Here is a 19,149-nt window from a genome sequence, read left to right on the forward strand (position 1 = left end):
GCTTTAGTTGCTGGAAAAAATGGAACTTTCCGACCAAAACAGAAAATATGGTTCAAAACTCAGCTCACTCTTCTCACCTCTATCTCACATCCCTTTGTTCGAAACCAAAGGTATGAGGTGAACCTAAAGTTCATTTATGTGGGTATTTTAGTAACCCATTTATGTGTGAAAGAAGAGAGAGGAAGGGAGAGAAAGTAGAGAGAGAACAATTAGAAAATGGGAGAAATAACCCATTTATGTGAGTATTTTAGTAATTTTGATTTTGTGCATGGCTTGTGTATGACTAGTTTGTCATATTTATGTCCCAAGATTAAGAATTTGTTCCATTTTAAAGTATTTTGGTAGTTTTTATTTCCCATCTTTTATTATGTTGAATCCTTAGATGGGCTTGGGCCCCTAGTTATAACTTATATTGAAGAAAAGGCGAACATGTGGAGACCGAAAATCAAAAGAGAAATTATCCCAAAAACAATTACGAGTTACGAACTTACGACATCCCTCTCCCACTGGTTTCTACTTCTCGCTCCCTAGTCTTCACCATCAGCTAGTGCCCACCGCCGCGGCCGCCACCGCCGCCTTCGTAAGTTGGTTTTTCATCTTCCAAACACTTGTTGGGAATTCATCCATTTCTTCTTTTGTTCTCTTACAACTTTTATTTCTACTATTTCTCTTCCTTTAATTTAATTTTTTTATTCTATTTCTTTCTAGTTTAGGGATATAGGGATTTAGGGTTTAGGCATGGCAGAGCTATGTAATGGAAATACATTGGAAGAAGATTTGCTTTCTTCTGTTGGCTGTGCTTTGATTTGCAATAGCAAGGAATTGGTATCACAAATGAATATTGGAACTTTTAAATTTGATCGCTGAATCACGTCTAATTGTCATTATCTCTAGTTTTGATTGAAGATTTAAAAAAGGGAACTTCGTGCTCCCTCCCTGTTACTTTGATGTGATTTTTCTAATAAAAATGTGGCCACCGGAAAGGTAAAGAGGGCCAGATTTTTTTTACCTTTTTCGTTTTTTTTATGATATCTTTTGTTGCCAAGAAAATACATGTCTTGCCTTTGTGTCTCTGGAGAAAATCTTTAGTTTTCATTTCTGATTCTTCTGGAAACTGTTGGGCTCAATACTTCATTGATTCTGTTTTTTGGCTGGTATTTTAGGATTTTTCATCATTTGAGACTTTATTTTGATTTTTTTCCAAAACTTAACTATATACGACTTAACCAATTACGTAATGCAAGAAGTTTTCTATTTTTCAATTCATACTTTGCGTTCTAATTTTTAATTTTTCCTCACCTATGGGTTTCTTGCATTCAACTTGACAAATGCAGTAGCAATATATAGATCGTGGAATTGTTTGAATGGAGAATAGACTTTGAAAGAGCGTAAGCTAGCTCTTCTATGATCAGTTAGCTAGGTCCCTTAATTTTTTGTGGTGCAGAAATTAGTAGAAGAAAGATGGGTTAGATAAGGTCCTAAAAGCCTTGTGTTTGTTAGTTGGGTTTGGTTCTGCATTTCTATTAGTTCAACTTGAAAGTGCAAAAATGAATTGGATTTCATGCATGAATGAGTCAGTGACCAGTTACCTCAATATGCATCTTTTGACCGGTGACCAGTGACCATGGGTGTGAATACATATGCATGTGTCTATAATCAGTTTTTTAATCTTAAAATAACTATTCAGGGATTTATTTTGTATATGCAAGTGACTACTCAGTTTCTTACATCCTTGTAGGGGGATACCTCAAAAATGTTTCTTCGTTGTTGCTCAGTTTGGTTTAGTATTCGTTTAATTTAAAAATCATACGTATGCATGCGTGTAATGTATATAAGGAGGTGTGTCTTTTTGTGTGTGCAAGTGAATACTCTGTTGTGGGGTAAGGTTGATTACGTCTTCCTAAACCCTTGTGTTTAATTCATTCGCATCGTCTAATTGTTTGAATCTTGTTATTCAGTTCATTTGTATGTTTAAAACTGGTTTTGTAAGTTTGGGACATTCTGAACAAACAAACAAGCGAATAAAATATCCATGAAACTTTTAATCTAGGGAAAAAAGGAGTATGTAAGGTCAGATATATAGCAGCAATATTTTGCAAAAATGAGCCACGGGGACTGATGCATGGAATTCTATTACTTAATAACTGAAGCAGATGTCAACTGGTGATAATATTGTGTAACAAATATATTTATACGTTATATACTGAATATATCTAAACTTTATAGTTAGCCGCCCCAACTCCTTCATTTGCTTGCTCTCTCTCTCTCTCTCTTGACAGTTTATTGGTTGATTTATTCTGCTTTATTTTGTTTGGGCAGCTGGAGAATTCTTCTCTTTGGTTGAAGACATGGTGGGTTGGCAGAAGCATGTACAGTCCCTAATCCGTCAAGTTGGGAAAAGAGTGGAGAATTATAGTACTTCTTCCTTTTCTCCTTGTCATTTTCTGAAACTCCAGACACCACCTTCTCAAACCATGTCAAGGCCCCTTTATCACTACTTTCAACAGTTGGTAAGGCACAAAACTCTTCTGATTTTCTCTTTCCTTTTGTTTTAATTGCCATTTAATTATTGTATTCGCTGTTTTCCATATCACAAGGGAATTTCCAGTTCAAGGAACTTGCTTGCAGATTTGTCTGCTGGAGTTACTCCTCTACCAGCATCAGATGGTGAAAAAGGTGAAGAACAGGACCGGAAATCACCCTCTGGACCTTCACAAGTTCAATTTGTCTTAAAGGGAATTAATCAGGTTACCATATTTCACACTTGTTGCATCTTTTTAAATAATTGTTTTTCCTTGGGCTGCGGGTGGGGGTGGGGGTGGGGATGTTATACATTGAAATGGGCATACATTTATTAGTTTTAGCTCACTCCGTGCTTGCTTGTAGAGCCCTAATAAGGTCAACTTGGTTGCCAAACTGGTTCGTGGTATGCGTGTTGAAGATGCATTATTGCAACTGCAAGTGACAGACAAGCAAGCTGCAAAAACTGTGCATCAGGTGGTAGAGCCCTTCCTTCCACACTTGTTGAGCTTGGAAGCCTGTTAATTAGATAAATACTCGGTGTGTGTGTGTGTGTGTGTGTGTGTGTGTCCTTGAGTATTTTGTCTTACAAAATGATATTCATTTCTTACAAATTATAGTAATCATCATGTGAATGATTTAATATTTTGAATAGGATATTGGCTTCGGTGTTTTTTACATAATTATTTGATTATGCTCATCTAGAACTCACAGATGAAGAAATGTCTAATATTTGGATGTGTTTCACAGCCTCTAGAGGTTTTGTATTTTTCCTTTGAGTCATAACCTTTTATAACAAAATATTAACATTAATTAAGACCGACGCTACTGTTCGCAGGCTATTCACTCAGCCCGGGCAGATGCCACTTATAATCATGGGTTGGATCCAGAACGTCTTCTCGTTGGTAAATAATGCAAGTGCAGTAATGTTTCCTCTATTTATTCTATTATTTTTCTAAAAAATCAATTTTCTAAAAAATCAATTTTCATTGCTCTGCATTCTGTCCTTCTTGCAGCTGGGGCCTTGGTTGGAAAGGGATTCGTGGGATTCCGCAAGAACTGACTTTACTACCATGGTAAAAGCAATGATGGAACTAAAGTGAGACCAAATTACCAACTAACGGTGATGCTAAGGGAGATAGCTCCCGAAGAGGAGGAGGAGATAGCTAAACAGAGGGTTAACAATTTTCTCTATCTCAAGAAACGCCTCAGGCTCACGAAGCAGGAAAATAAATTTGTTTCTCACTACATTACCAGCGATCACAAAGGCAAAGCCAGTACCAGTCGACCAAGTGGTCTGGCTTCATGAGCAAGCTTCCGTCCCATGGCTTGAAAGATTTTCGAGATGCATTTCGAGAGCTCCTCCTTTGTCGTTGCTATTCAATAAAACATCATGTATAAGAGTGAAAAACCAAAGTGTCAAGAGTAGGATCAAGCGGGTCGTTGTCTCAGTTTCTGTTGTTTTAAATGCTCAGATGTAGAATATCTCAAGTTATTTTTATTTAATTGGTGCATTGAGAGAATATGGTTCTACTTCCTTCTCCTTTTGCACCATGCCTTTATTTCAGCTAGACAGATGAATAGATAGCACCCTCTTGGCTATGAGTAACTATTGTGCATACTTTTTTTTTACTTACTAAAAAAATGAACCAGCTATGACTTCGTCACAGTAGCCCACTCTTTCAGGGGCTGAGAAGACTCACAAAAGCATTTCAGTCTTTCCTTGGTTATCATGATTCACTAGCGGCAGGAAACAAATCTAGGACATGCCTGTGGAATACGGGCCTAGAATTCATCCCTAACCACTGGACCACCCCGTGGTGGTTAAGTGTTGTGTATGCTTGGAATGCTTGTTATGCGGTGTACTTCTTGTATGTTATCCAAGAGAATTTACCGTGTATGGAGAATGTGACCACTTGATCTTACTATTCCACTGAAGTTATAATATGTATTTGCTTTTTAATATACATCAACCATGTCGCCCACCTATTGTCACGTGTTGTACTTTGCGTGAGTGGTCAATTATGTGAAAAATAGGATCAATAAATGGGAATTCATTGAATTTAAGTGAGATCTTCAATAGTGGTACGTATTTAATGTGGAAAGGTACATCATGTGATAAGTGTTCCAAATACACATAAAATTTCTCATGTTCCGTGTTATCCTCACACTTCTTTTTATTTTTCATACACATCTATCAATTTCTAACCATTAGATTGAATGAATTGAAGGGAATTAAAAGAAAAAAATTAACATGGAGTTTATAAGAGGTAAAAAGATGTGCATGGATAGTATCACCTTTAGTTATTTGCAAACACAATTTTTTTTTTTGTGCAAAAATCATTTCTTTCCTTAAAATCACAATTGAAGGTGTATTCAACTAGGACTTCCATTGTGATTTTGAAGGATTTTGATTCCGTTATAAATCTAGGTTATTCATCTAGATTTTAAATAATTCTATAAATTTTAGGTGTATTCATTTAGAACTTTAAAAGAGACTAGCATAGGAGCACACACTTTGTGTGTGTGAACAATTTCATTTTGTTTTTTTTATTTTTTTTATTAAGGAGTGTGATTAGTTTTTAAAATTTTAAAAAGGGTATGAAATAATGATAATAAGTGCATATTTTTTTTCTTAATATTACATAATTAATGTTTTGTCTTTCTTATGTAAATATTGTGTATCAAAAGTGAGGGTAAAATAGGAATATGATTGTCATTTAAAAAAAGAGAGGGTAAAATAAGAAAAATAGGGATATGATTGTCATTTTCTTAAAAGATACAAAATTACTATTTTGTCCTTCTTATGTCAATATTGTGTAACAAAAGTGAGGGCAAAGTAGGAAAAAATGGGGCAAAAAGTTGACAAGGAGGATTTTCTTAATAGAATAGATTTTAAAGTCCAAGTGTATTTGATCAAAATTGATTTTAAAGGATTTTTTATTTTTTAAAATAAATGGAGACGCAACACCTAGATCTAGCTCAAAGAGTTAGTATTACAAACAAGGTGAGTCTTAGAGACCCAGTCATGTCATCAAATAAATGACCCCCAATTCATTCAGGTGGATTTTCAAAATATTGGTACCTAAGATTTATATTATAGTTTCAATTAGCAAAAGAGGGATTTTAAAACGTGTCGGATTTCGTGAAAATTAGAGGATATTTGTAATGTATTTTAATCATTTACAAATATCACATATTCCCATAAAATTTTGAGAAAATTCATTTAGAATTTATAAAAAAAATCTCCATCAAGCTCCATAGATTAAAATAAATCCACTAAAATCCCTAAATTATGAGTGGGCGCGGGTCCAGCTGGGTCCATTTTTAGTGGATTCGGTTCAACTTGTTCTTTTTTAAATGAGTTTGAGCCGGTCTAGGTTTATATATGTTTATTAGTGGAACCAATTCATTTGGATTCGTTTGATAACCGTATGGTATTTACGGGTCGAAAAAATTCATTTACAATCATATGTCGTATAACAAAACAATAATATAAAACAATCTTTATGTGTTTCCGCAATGAAATAAATTACATTTAACAAAACCAATACCAATAAACGTTCTAAGGGAAATCAAAACTCCATAAATTCAAGAGACCACTTAGGCTACTAAAACCACCTTATTGCCCTAACTGAAATAAATCAAAGAAAAACCTGATTTTACATCGGACCGGGTAAACGGGCCGCATCGGTTCAAAGACCCGTGTGACCATCCCCGCCCCCAACCCTCAACCCCCGCCCAACTCAAATTGAAACTCAAAAGTCTCATCAAATTCTCCGCGCGCTGAAAAAACCTCATCTCCTCCACGAAGCCACTGCACAGGCGAGCAGGTGTTGAAGCAGATACGGCCACGAAGCCACTTCAACTTCTGCGAAGCTGCACTGCAGGTATTCATTTCCGATTTCCCACTCTCACTTTCCCTTTAGAATCTTGTGTAAACCTGCTTCGTCAATTGTTTAAGTCATTTTTCATGATGCTGCTCGAATTTAATTTTCTGTTAAAGCATATTTCTAGTGAAGTTGAATTACTCGTGGTTCGTATTTTCTGTGGATTTAGGGTTCAGGGTTTTTGCCTCGCAATCTTTTGTGTGTTTTCGATGGGGATGAAGGAATTGGACATGAAGAAAGCCTTCAAGCTGGCCATACGTTCTCTGCTCACTCCCTGTTCCAAGCAGGTGTCTTTTTCTCTTAACAATTTCTTCTTCTTTACAGTGATTTGTGTTGCGTAGCGTCTGCGATTTTCTTTTTAATTCTATTCTTTTGAGTTTATGCATTTCTTCCTCGCGGATTCGTAATTTGACTGATTTTCTTATATGATGAATTGAACACATAAGGAATTCTGCCAAGCATTTCCGAATTTTACAATTGCCGAGCAAGAACACCTTCATAGGCTTTTTATCCAGGTGCATATGAATATATATTTATCATTTTACAATGGACCTACACTTTTTGTTTATTTTCTCCGCAATTTCTACGTGCAATGATTTGTATGTATTATTCAACTGGAGATTTTTCTCTTTTATTTCATTATTTTGAATTTAGAATGAGAACAATTGCTCGTTTGTTTATTCAGGTTGTCGCTTCTTTGCATGGAAATTTAGAGGTACTCTTTTTCTTACCAATTTGCACTACTAACAATGGTTTCGATTTAAAGATATGGTTGAATTGTCTGTATCCGTGGCTCTCAGTCTCATCAGGACTATTATTGTTTTTGGGAAAGTATAGTGTAGAGGACTTATTTCTGTGCACATTGATTTCGTATTTTAGCCGCTAAGCATTTTTTAAGTTAATGATAGTTGATAACGGATTGACATATGATATTTAATCATTCATAACAAATGCAATTTGAATTCTGGCCAGCTTATAGGTTGTTAAGTGAACCAAATTCATTCCATTAGTGAGGATTCATGACCTAGTTGAATGCCAAATAGTATCTGCACTTCTGGCTCATCTGATTGATGAACAAAGTGTCCACAAGCACCACTTCTATGTTTCACTCAAAACAGCTTATAAACAGAATTTTTTTGGACTCTCTCCCTCAACATGAGACATGATATTTATTTATTTATTTATATGTCATAATGTATAATTTATAACGCTATAAGATGAATTCTGAACTTCCTTTTAATTTTACAGGACGAGTTTCAGTCAGCATGCCTTGAAACACAGGTATACATATTAATATTTGCTGGTGATGTTAGTGTGCAGTTACTCCATTTAACAACTTACAGTATGTAGGTTCTTCTGTGCCATTAGGATACAAGTTATTTCCTAAATTAGAGAGAGTATGTTGTAAGTTAGGGAGGTCACTTTAATTAGCCCAAGCATATATTCTGGTGTCTAAAGCCTGCTGGTTGTTATTAAGAGTTCCAATTGGGTCTTATAGTTTATTTGCGTCTCAATTTATACGTTATTCATGAATTTCTTTTCAGCGTGTCTGTGTTGAAATGATTGCAGCTTGATTGTAGAGGTAATTTAGCAAGAAATGTTCACGCCACTCAATGAGCCATCACCACTATTTAAATGGTCGTTTAGTTGCACCTTTTATTTGGGAAATGAATACATTAGCTTTGACATGTTTTTTTTTTTTTTTTTTTATATATATATAAAAGTTATGGTTTTAATAACAGGAAAAAGGATGATAACTGGTTTCAGTGCAAGTTATTAAAATTGGGGTCAGTTCTGATATCAGAAGACAGTGCAGATGAAAAAATTAGTAAAAGAGAATTATAAAGGACAGAGAAAGTAGAAATACATTTAGTTATCTGTTATCAACATGCATCTGCTGTGCCTTTGACTTAGCAGTTTCAACGAAGGGTTTTATGACAAGAGGGAACTAATGGTGGCTTATTGATGATTCCTAAGACCCAATTCATTTGTGTTTTATCGAGAGAGTTGCCTATTAACTTGGTTGAAGTTCTAAAGTTATTGTTTTATGCAAGCAACAGGAAGTATTTCTCTAATTGTTACAGATTTTGACATTATTACAGTCTTAAAGGAATCACCTGTTTAACAGACAGAATCTTTAGATGATTAATGTTGAGTAAGGAACACTAGAATTTGTGGCTATATAATGTCCCTTATGTGTTTATACACAGTATACATTTAGAAGTATTGAGCAAATTAACCATGCACTGATGTATTTTTACTTAACTATTAGTTCAAGATCCTCTTGTTTTAACTTCTTGGATACAAATTCATCATTGTGTTTATTATTTGCACCCAATATATTTTCTTTTTCTACGTGGTCTCTTTTTGCTCACAGGTGGGAACTGTTCTGGACACTGTTGAACAAATTGTGGAAGAACAAGCTATGGATCCTTTGTCTAAAGATAAGTAAGTATCTTCTTGATTCTGTAAAAATGTATTTAGATATGGTCTCCTTTGTAACACCTTCTCCATAGACAAAAATTAAAATGAACAAGAAACCAAGTTTTGGTTGACTGCTCAATTGCCAAGAACCGTATGTGTACTGTAGTTTTCTTCTATTTCATTTTTAGATTGATAAATCATCCTAGACGTAATGCAATATATGCCATCATGTTTCAATAGAATGCTTCTAAGTACAAAATATATGTCCCTGCAGAAGATATGAATGAGAGGGGGAAGAGACCAATTTATCACCATGTTCTTTCTGTTAGAATCATCTTAACTAAAGATATTAAATGTTTGATTTTTAGGCTACTGTTCATTTCTTTGTTACTATGACAGATGGGTAGTGTTGTCTATTTTTCTTTTGTTATTTGGGTAGACAGCGAGCATTATCCTTGAGAATATCCATCTTTATCTATGTTCTTTACGTTTTGTAATTTCTTACTATTAAGCTAGACTTCATTGTTTAAACGTTTAGTTACTCATGCAGGACTAATCTAATGGATGTTGCTCGCGATCTGTCCACAATGAAGAAGGATGAAATCCAGAACTTGACACAGAGGCTGGGAATGGTAGATATATTCGTAATTAAATCCAATTAAAATTTGATTAGTAGAGATGAAATCTTCAATTTTTTTTTGTTGGAATTTTCCAAAAAAGGACGTCTTCATAGGTTTCTTTGTTGTAGAATTCAAGGTTTGTAGGGTCTCTTCTTTCTCGTCCATTGAGATCAGTCCAGATTAAATCCCAGCGGTTGGGATATGCACAGTGTAATAGTTACCAAGAACTTGTATTAGTAAACGATTTTCACCCCTTCACTGGTTCATAAAACTGGTACGTGATAGGATATGCAGTTATGAAAAGAGGTCTTACTGGCAAATAGTGCTCTGGCAAGCGGAAAAACAATATGCACTAGGTAGAGAAACTGCAGGTGTTCTGAAATTAAAAAGAAACCACCCAATGTAAGTTTTAACCCTTTTAAAGGTTTCATGTTTCAGCGTTATTTCTCTAGATGCTACATGGTTTGCACAAATCCATGCACACATATCCGCAGATTATCTTTGGTAGTTGGCCCACTTAGGTTAAAGACACCGTTAGGTTGAAACCTGTGTTATATTTTCTGTAACGTTTCTCACGTTGTTAACTTCTGTGGTTAGACGATCCATAAAAGGTCTCTGTCAATAAATGCATGGGTTTCAGTTGAAGTTCACTGATTCACCAATGTTTCCTTTAACTTGTACGGTACGGTAACTTTTCCTAGTTTCTGCTCGTGCTTGGCTGTCCAGAAACTTTTCATGGGATTGATGGTTTATAGCTATAACATGCAAACAAGGTGGTTGATGTCCTCTTAATGTAATGTGGCAGTCTTTCTTGCTTTCTCTGACTCACTCATGCACAACTGCACGCACACGATTTCTTGTTGATGTGAAACCTTCTTCTGAATAACTTCTCCCCTTCCAAAAATTACCTTATTGAATTTATTTTCTCGCAGTTCGAAATGAATGTTTATTTGTAGTTGCAGATTATAGTATCTGGTTTTTGCTTGTTTATATTTATTTGTTTGAACTTGCCAAATTTAGGCTAAGCAACAGAACCACCATCTTCGGGATCATATACAACTTTTAAAGAAAGAAAGGGTAGATTTGTCAGGCTTGGAGGATGCTGTTGAGAAGGTACACTTTTACCTCTTCATCTTTTCGTTTTTTTTGGCAGCCCCATCCTCAAGAGTCTTGTAGTTTCAACGTTATAAACCCTTTTGCAGTTGAGAAGTGGGAGTTTAATGTACGGAAATGTCGGACAGTAGCAGCAGTGCCCGTAGGTGATGATCCACGACACCCCGTTGGTCGTCTTATGTGCTTTTGGCTTGTACTTTTCAAGTAATCAGAATCATCCTCAGTTGCTAATTGTAATGAAGCTCTCAAGTGCAGGTTTGGTAATTTATCAATATTTTCTTTTTATTTTCTGGAAAATGATTGTTGACCAGTATTCTCACGAGAGTAAACCTAACTTATATAAATGATTGACGAATATCTGACAGTAACCCTAACTTATATTTTGTACTTTGTTTCGATTACAAGGTTGGAGGTTTTCGTCTTTAAGGAAAGATGTCAATCATAGGGTTTACTCGGACTGTATTCATGGACTCATTGTTAGGGCCCTTAGGCGGCATACATACAGAGGAAGCCTTTAAGGAAAGGAATTCCTTTTATTTTATTTTATTTTATTTTTTTATTTTTTATAATTATTATAAAAATAGGAATTATTTGTGGGATTCACACCACATCGAATTTTAACGATCCGAACCGTTTATTTTTTAAGTTGCACCTCATAGATCATCTTTACAAAATATTAGCTTAATCGGAAATATTTAAGACGTTTAATTGAGTTCAAAGAAATGAATGAATATTTTGTTATATAAGAAACAATGAAATTTGATCTTGATAATTAAATAGGCAAATAATTTCAAATTGAATTGAATTTTTGCAAGGATAATCTATGAATCGAGACTTATAAAATAGATGGTTCGGATCGTTGAAATTTGATGTGAAGTGGGCCTCACACCTAATCCCTATTTTTTTCAAAATTAGGGATCCTTTTGCATAAAGAGCCTGCATACATATATGGAGTGAGATTCTCACTCCTCAATCCCCGTCTCTTCTCTCCTCTCTCACTTTCTTCTTTGTCTTCCCATCTCTATAAAAAAGTTAACACAAGATTTTGACGTGGCTTAATCATGACAATTCAAATAGAAGAAAACTAGAGCGCGGAGTGGGATTTGAAAGAGAAAGAATCTTACTCCCATATATATAACACCGTTTACTAGTGAACCAGTTAAAGCCAAAAGTAATTGAAATAAACTAATTTCCAATCCGTTAGACAAAAAAAAAAAAAAGAAAAAACTAATTTTCAGTCTCTCAATTTAATTAATGAGGTAAAATAAATCGAAAAAAAAAAATTGAACTCGAACTTAGAGCATGTGGCTATCGTCTAGTGAATCGGTAGTACATACATAGGAAGCATTTACATGACGATGACGTGACCAAGATTAAAAAGTTTCTTGCGTAGCATGTATAAACCACTTTTTTTTTTTTTATTTCATACAATGATATTAACAACACAATGGACCAATGATAAATAAATATTGAATTCAACATACAAATTATATTATATCGCATTCATGTGAATCAAACCTAAAAATCTCGTTTACAAGTGAACTTAACAAAAATCACTAGAAGACGCTAATTGAACTTAGATATGAAACTTCGGGTTCGACAACCTCTTTAGTTATCTCATTTACGTCTAACGTATGAATTGTCAAGGATGTACCCAAAAATACCACCTTTTGGGTGTCGTTCAACTAGTGGCCCCGAATACAGTTAAAACAAGACTTAAACCTTATGTCAAGACATAAACTAATTTTCCCCATATTCCCTTTACGGCTTTACCCTCCTCATTTCTTTTAGCCTAACTCAACGTAGAAATATCCCTTATAATAAATAAAACCAAACAAAGCAATGAATTTTTTCCTACTTAATTTCATTTATATTCTAATTTTCAAATTTAACACGTGTAATTCTTTTATAATTATTAATTTTTTTGATTATTGGACTATTCTTTGGAATTAAATTTAATTTCAATCAAACAAAAAAATAGGGGTGTGATATCCACTCTTCATTTTACTTCTCATAGACCCTTTTAATTTTTGGCCGTCGGATCGGATGAATTGAAGAAAATCAACGAACATAAATTATCAAGGAATGTATGAGAAGTAAAATAAGGTGTGTGATAGTACAGTCTAAAAAATAAACTAATAAAACATAAGACCGGAAAAATCAAGGTGAAGTTAACGAACGGTCCATACGCCGTCGTTAGAGTGGCGCGCGCCATAATAAAAAAAAACGTGTGCTCGATTTCAGAAAACGACAAATATTGAGGGTAACCGACTTAGCAGGCCCAACGGCTAGTTTCCTTTTCCTTTGTCTCCAAGGAAATCAGAAACCCTAACCCTACCTCCTATAAATATACACTTTCCTATTCCGATCGAACAGTAATCGAGCAAACACCAGAGAACTACTTCACTGCACTCGACTTGATCCATCACATCACATATCAAACGTCTGCAATGGCTAAATTCCGTCCTCCGCTGGGTTTTCGCTTCGACCCCGCAGACCAAGAAATCTTCATCCTTCTCAACAAGATCGTGGTAGAGAAAGACCCTTTGATGGCGGGATACGACAGCCTTATCCACAAGTGCAGTTTGTTCGGGCATAACTCGGAACCATCTGAGATCTGGGAGCGCTACGGAGGAGATCAAGTCCATGGCCAACAACTCTTCTTCTTCTCCGAGCTCAAGAGGAGCCGTAAGAACATCAGTCGCAAGATGGGGCATGCTGGTACTTGGAGCGAAAGTGGGTCGAAAGAGATTGAGGGCCATAGAAACCCTAATCCTATCGGTAAGAAAAGGAAATTTCGATTCGAGAATAAATGTAAGTCAGAAGACCACGGTAGGTGGCTTTTAGAAGAGTATAGTCTTTACGATGCTGCGGCTCATGATTGTAGTGACACGAAGGCCTCAAAGAATCGTTATGATTTTGATTTCGTGATATGTAAGATGAGAAGGAAGTCCGGTGAGAACAAGAGAAAGAGTTCGGATGATCAGAATACGAATAATGTTGAAGAACCGCAAGAAAGCTGCTCCACTCTAATTACTAACACTGATCACCTTGTGCTGCCACTGCCTGATGAGAACAATAAGAGGAAGAGGATGACTGATGTTGCTTATGACGATGATCCTGCATTATTCTTTAATGAGGACATGCTAATTACTAGTCCTACTGATTCCATCAGCATTGAGGAACTCTTGGCGCCCCTAGATAGCGAGTCTGCGATAGCGTCATCAGAAAATCTGTCACCTGATCAAATGGCTGAAACCCAAGAAGATGTGCCTTTGCCGACTGTTGGCTATGCCTGGCCTGGTGCTGATGATGGAGGACCACTTGAAACTTACTATATTCCAAGTAATTACTATCCATGGGAAGATCATCAACCGAAGGATCAGAATGTGAATGTGATCAACACTGTCGGAGAGAGCAATGATATATTATTCCTTGACGATAACATGCTGCGTAGTAGTCATATTCCTACCTTTGACGCTGAAGATATCTTCGCAACGCTTGACTTTGACCATGATCAGAAGGATGGAAACCAAGAAGAGCAACTGCCTTTGCCAACTGCTGGTTCTGCCCATCTTGCTGTTGAAGATGGAGGACCAATTGAAGCAAACTATCAGATTCTGAGCAATTACTTTCAGAATTTGTTAAACCAACCATTTGAAGACAGCACCTACAACTACTGTTCCGATAGGTTTATCAATGAGCTAATGGGATTTTGAACAAAAGGAGTACTGATCTGTATAGGAGATTATGGAGAATAAGATATATTGCCAAGGTAATCATTGCTGCAGTAATATTCACTACTGCTTGTAGAACTTGGTTCATAGTGAATGTTTGTACTAAAATTTTGACGAATGTAATTTCTTTTCGTAGTACATACAAATATATGCAATGTTTCTAAGTTGTTCATGTTTCTAGTTAATTTCTACATGCAAATTCATCGATAAAGATTCAAACGACGAAGCCTGTCAAATTTACCGTTAATCTGGTTTCCTTTTAGTTTGCACGACAAAAAGTCATTAGGAAAAGCACACAAGAATTGCCAGACAACTAGGCTCTAATAAGCGAGTGAAAGGAACTGCGCCCGACAATATGAGTAAACAGACCTCAGAAACACACAAACACAACAGTTTATGTAAATCAATAAGATATGTTCCATCTCTCAACTAACTTTAAATACAGTCTGCCGCAGATTCCAGCAGTCTCCGGAAGACATGAACTCTGACATAAACATTGAGCTCATTTATTCTAAAAGCTTCTACAGAACAGCTGAAAAGAAAGGAAAATAACATCAGGTTATAAGGACCAAATATTTTCGTGGGAAAGTATGCATGCTCTGCTTGAGTTGCGGTACACTGAAACCAAGGCTTCCTCTGAGAAGAAGTTTGATATTGATGCATCATGATTTTAGACATTCATATTTCATGGAACTTCGCGGTTTTGTCTCAATTAGTGCACTATATATGGTCCTGGAGGATTGGTTGTCCAAAATGAACGGTATTGACTCTGTGGCATGTGATGTACATCTTTTTTCTTTATATGAAACAATCATGTGTTTTTCTTATGTTAGATGAAGGTGATGAAATTCTACCATAATCATGTCCTTAGTTTTAGTTCTATATATTCTTTGTTTTATATTCTTTTTTTTCCTAAGAGACAAGTTTATAATTTTAGATACATTCTAGAGGTTATTTTAGAAATAATAGTGGGTGGGGAAATAACATTTCAATTTTTAACCTTTTATGGTTGGTGAAATTATAATACAGGTGAGAAAATAGGACACTGAAGTGGGTTTAGCAGTTTTCAAAAAGTGCTTTTTAAAAAGTACTTAACAAGTGTTTCTCTACAACCCAAAATCATTTTAAATATTTTCTTTGTTATAAATAGACAAAAGTTAGAGAGATAACCTTTCTAAGGACAGGAACGAAGCAGGTGCAAGATATCACACTATGACTTTAGTAGCTATAACACAAAAAGGATGGCATATAAAGAGAGGGAGGGATACTGACATTATTTATCTTGCTTTCTTTCGCAGTGCATTTGATAACAGACGGAATGCTCTATTTATAGAGCGACTCTCGTAACTACAACCATCAAAATACAATGATGATACTTTTGAAAGTATCAAACACTATTACTCACTATTACTAAGTCTTTGGGCATTCTTTTGAGTGGGCATTCACCCATTAATTATATAACACTCCCCCTTATATGCCCACATATCAACATCAGTTGCCTCGTTAAAACCTTGCTCGGAAAAACCCAGTGGGAAAAATCCATAGCGAAGGAAAAAGAGTACAACTTTACCTGGATTGTTGATATAGTGTTAAGTATGCTTATGTTGCCTCGTTAAAACCTTGATAGGAAAAACCCTGTGGGAAAAATCCTAGTCGAAGGAAAAAGAGTACAACAAGCATGTATCATGGATGCTTTCCCTGATTCTGCATTCTTCAAATTTAGCTGATTAGTAAGTCGAAGTAATCCGATACTATGCACTAACTTCTGAAATGTGCACTTTGGTAGAGACTTGGTGAACAGGTCTGCCAGATTTTCATTGGAACAGATTTGTCTGACTTCAATAACTTTAGCCTTCTGAAGCTCATGTGCACTGAAAAACTTTGGCAATATGTGTTTAGTCGTATCACCCTTAATGAATCATTCATTCATTTGGACAACACAGGCTGCATTATCTTCATGGATGACATTTAGATTGTCTGTCTTCGAAGGTAGACCACGTGAATTCTAGATATAATGGATCATTGATCTTAACCAGGAACATTCACGACTTGCTTCATGTAAAGAAAGTATTTCTGAGTGATTTGAAGATGTAGCAACTAATGTTTAATTTGTTGAGCGCCATGAGATTATTGTATCTCTATTAGTGAACACATATCCAGTTTGTGAGCGGGCTTTATGCGGATCAAAGAGGAAACCAGCATCTGCATCTGCATATCTAGCAAGGATCTGGTCATTTGTGGATTTTCTTGAGTAGAAGAGACTTATGTCTGTTGTCCCACAAAGGTATCGCAAAACATCTTTGACTCATTTCCAATGACGCATTGTTGGAGCAGAGTTATACCTTGCTAACAAGTTAACTAAAAAGGCTATATCTGGTCTAATACATTGCGCTAAGTACAATAAAGCACCTATTGCACTCAGATATGATACTTATAGACCAATGACCATTTCATCATCTTCTTTTGGACGGAATGGATCTTTCTTAATGTCCAAAGAACGAACGACCATTGGCGTGCTTAGTGGATAAGCCTTGTCCATGCTAAATCGCTTCAAGATTTTTTCAATGTAAGCTGATTGGTGGACCAAAATTCCATTAGCACAATGCTCGATCTGCAGGCCGAGACAATATTTTGTTTTCCCGATGTCTTTCATTTCAAATTCACTTTTCAAATATTCAACAGTTTTATTGAGCTCTTCAGGAGTTCCAACTACGTTTATATCATCAACATATACTGCCACTATAACAAATCCAGAATTGGATTTCTTAATGAACACACAAGGGCAAATGACATTGTTGATATATCCTTCTTTGATCAATTATTCACTGAGACGATTATACCACATTCGTTCAAATTGTTTCAGCCCATACAATGATCATCTTAATTTGATCGAGAGCATACCTCGTGGTTTGATAGTTGTTTCAGGAAACTTAAGTCTTTCCGGGACCTTCATGTATATGTCAGTATCTAATTCTCCATAGAGATACGCAGTGATGACATCCATAAGTCACATGTCAAGCTTTTCTGAAACTACTAAACTTATTAAGTAACGGAACGTAATTGCGTCCATTACAGGAGAATATGTCTCCTCATAATCAATTCCAGGTCTCTGTGAAAAGCCTTGCGCAACGAGTCGTGCTTTGTATCTTGCAATCTCGTTTTTCTCATTGCGTTTTCTTGTGAATATCCATTTGCAACCCATGGGATTTACACCAGGCGGAGTTTGGACTACCAGTCCAAAAACACTTCGCCTTTCCAAGGAATTTAATTCTGCCTGGATTGCATCTTTCCACTTAGGCTAATCTTGTCTCTGTTTGCATTCATCAACAGAGCAGGGCTCAATATCATTACTTAATATGATTTCAGTGGCTTCTGCGAATGCAAACATATCATCCTTGATTATTTCATTCTAATCCCACAATTCATTTGTACATGCATAATTTATGGAGATTTCTTTGTTTTCATGTACAGCTGTCTCTTCAGGGACATGTGTTTCATCAAGGACATTTTCTTTTTTCTGGAAGTACAGAATCATGAATTGCGGATTTTTCATCCATTTTCTCTTTTGGAATGATTTCATTTGGATTCAGCTGCGCCCTTGTCTTTCTCTTTTGAGGGGCTAAATCTTTTGAACCTGGGGGTCTACCACGCTTCAGGCGTGCAACAGATGAATCATTCTCTGCCACTTTATTTTCTCCAATAGGGACATCAATTCATGCAGGTGCATTTGCAGCTGGTATATGTGATTTTGTCACTTTCATAGCATCATTAAATGCATCTGGCATTGATTGGCAATACTTTAAAGATGAACGATCCTTTTCACATTGAGTGCTACGTGGATCAAAATAAGAGAAGGTGGGTGCAACCCATGTCAGCTCTTGCCATTCTTCTGGAATGGTCTTTTCTACCCTTAACGACGGGAAGACTATCTCATCAAAGTGATAATCAGCACAACGAGCTGTAAACATATCACCTGTTAGGGGTTCAAAATATCTAATGATAGATGGTGAATCAAAACCCACATAAATTCCCAGTCTACGCTGAGGTCCTATTTTAGTGCGTTGCAGCGGTGCAATAGACACATAAACATCACAACCAAAAACTCGTAAATGTGAAATGTTTGGCTGATGTCCAAACACGAGTTGTACTGAGGAGTATTAGTGGTTGGCTATAGGTCTCAATCGAACCAATGATGCAGCATGTAAGATGGCGTGTCCCCATGCAGAAACTGACAATTTTGTTTTCATGAGCAGAGTGCGAGCTATTAACTGAAGCTGCTTGATCAATGCTTCTGCTAAACCATTTTGAGTATGGACATAAGGAACAGGGTGTTCAACATCAATGCCCAATATCATGCAGTAATCATCAAAGGTTTGAGACGTAAATTCACTAGCGTTATTAAGTCAAATTGACTTAATGGGATAATCTGGGAACTGTGCTCGCAACTTGATTATTTGAGCAAGAAGTCTCGCAAAAGCTACATTCCGAGTAGATAAGAGACAAACATGTGACCATCCGGTAGATACATCAACCAAAACCATAAAATATCGAAATGATCCACAAAATGGTTGAATAGGTCCACAAATAATGTCGAAATACCAACTTCCCTTGAGAACAAGCCTTGCAAGGGTTATCATTTGAGATAGCAATGTCTCTGCTCAATAATGGATGTCCATTAAAGTTGGTAATGATCCTACACATCATGGTGGATCCTAGATGACCCAAACGGTCATGCCAAAACATGTAATCTTTTGAATCAATGAACTTCTAGTTTATGACAACATGTGATTCAATTGTCCTTATGTATGTATAATACAATCCACTCGACAAACCACGCAACTTCTC

The 19,149-nt window shown here is 36.1% G+C and overlaps 2 protein-coding genes across 3 annotated transcripts; both read left to right on the plus strand.

The window, feature by feature from the left end:
• The first annotated feature begins 453 nt into the window (after positions 1-453).
• Positions 454-4,087, plus strand: LOC137716373 (uncharacterized). Its single transcript, XM_068455818.1, has 6 exons — positions 454-580; positions 2,320-2,510; positions 2,598-2,747; positions 2,887-2,997; positions 3,359-3,425; positions 3,537-4,087. The coding sequence occupies exons 2-6, from the start codon at positions 2,349-2,351 to the stop codon at positions 3,581-3,583; spliced, it is 537 nt and encodes a 178-aa protein (XP_068311919.1). The 5' UTR covers positions 454-580; positions 2,320-2,348; the 3' UTR covers positions 3,584-4,087.
• Positions 4,088-6,271: 2,184 nt separating this feature from the next.
• LOC137716228 (uncharacterized) lies at positions 6,272-11,066 on the plus strand. 2 transcript variants are annotated; one of them, XM_068455652.1, is made up of 9 exons: positions 6,272-6,410; positions 6,580-6,697; positions 6,857-6,925; positions 7,096-7,125; positions 7,659-7,691; positions 8,788-8,858; positions 9,373-9,466; positions 10,475-10,567; positions 10,657-11,066. In XM_068455652.1, the coding sequence occupies exons 2-9, from the start codon at positions 6,620-6,622 to the stop codon at positions 10,696-10,698; spliced, it is 510 nt and encodes a 169-aa protein (XP_068311753.1). In that variant the 5' UTR covers positions 6,272-6,410; positions 6,580-6,619; the 3' UTR covers positions 10,699-11,066. The 2 variants fall into 2 exon arrangements, with proteins under 2 accessions (XP_068311753.1, XP_068311754.1); XM_068455653.1 differs by having other exon boundaries at positions 9,385-9,466.
• The last annotated feature ends 8,083 nt before the right edge of the window (positions 11,067-19,149 follow it).

Source organism: Pyrus communis, chromosome 14, assembly GCF_963583255.1.
Source record: "Pyrus communis chromosome 14, drPyrComm1.1, whole genome shotgun sequence".
Classification (NCBI taxonomy): Eukaryota; Viridiplantae; Streptophyta; class Magnoliopsida; order Rosales; family Rosaceae; genus Pyrus; species Pyrus communis.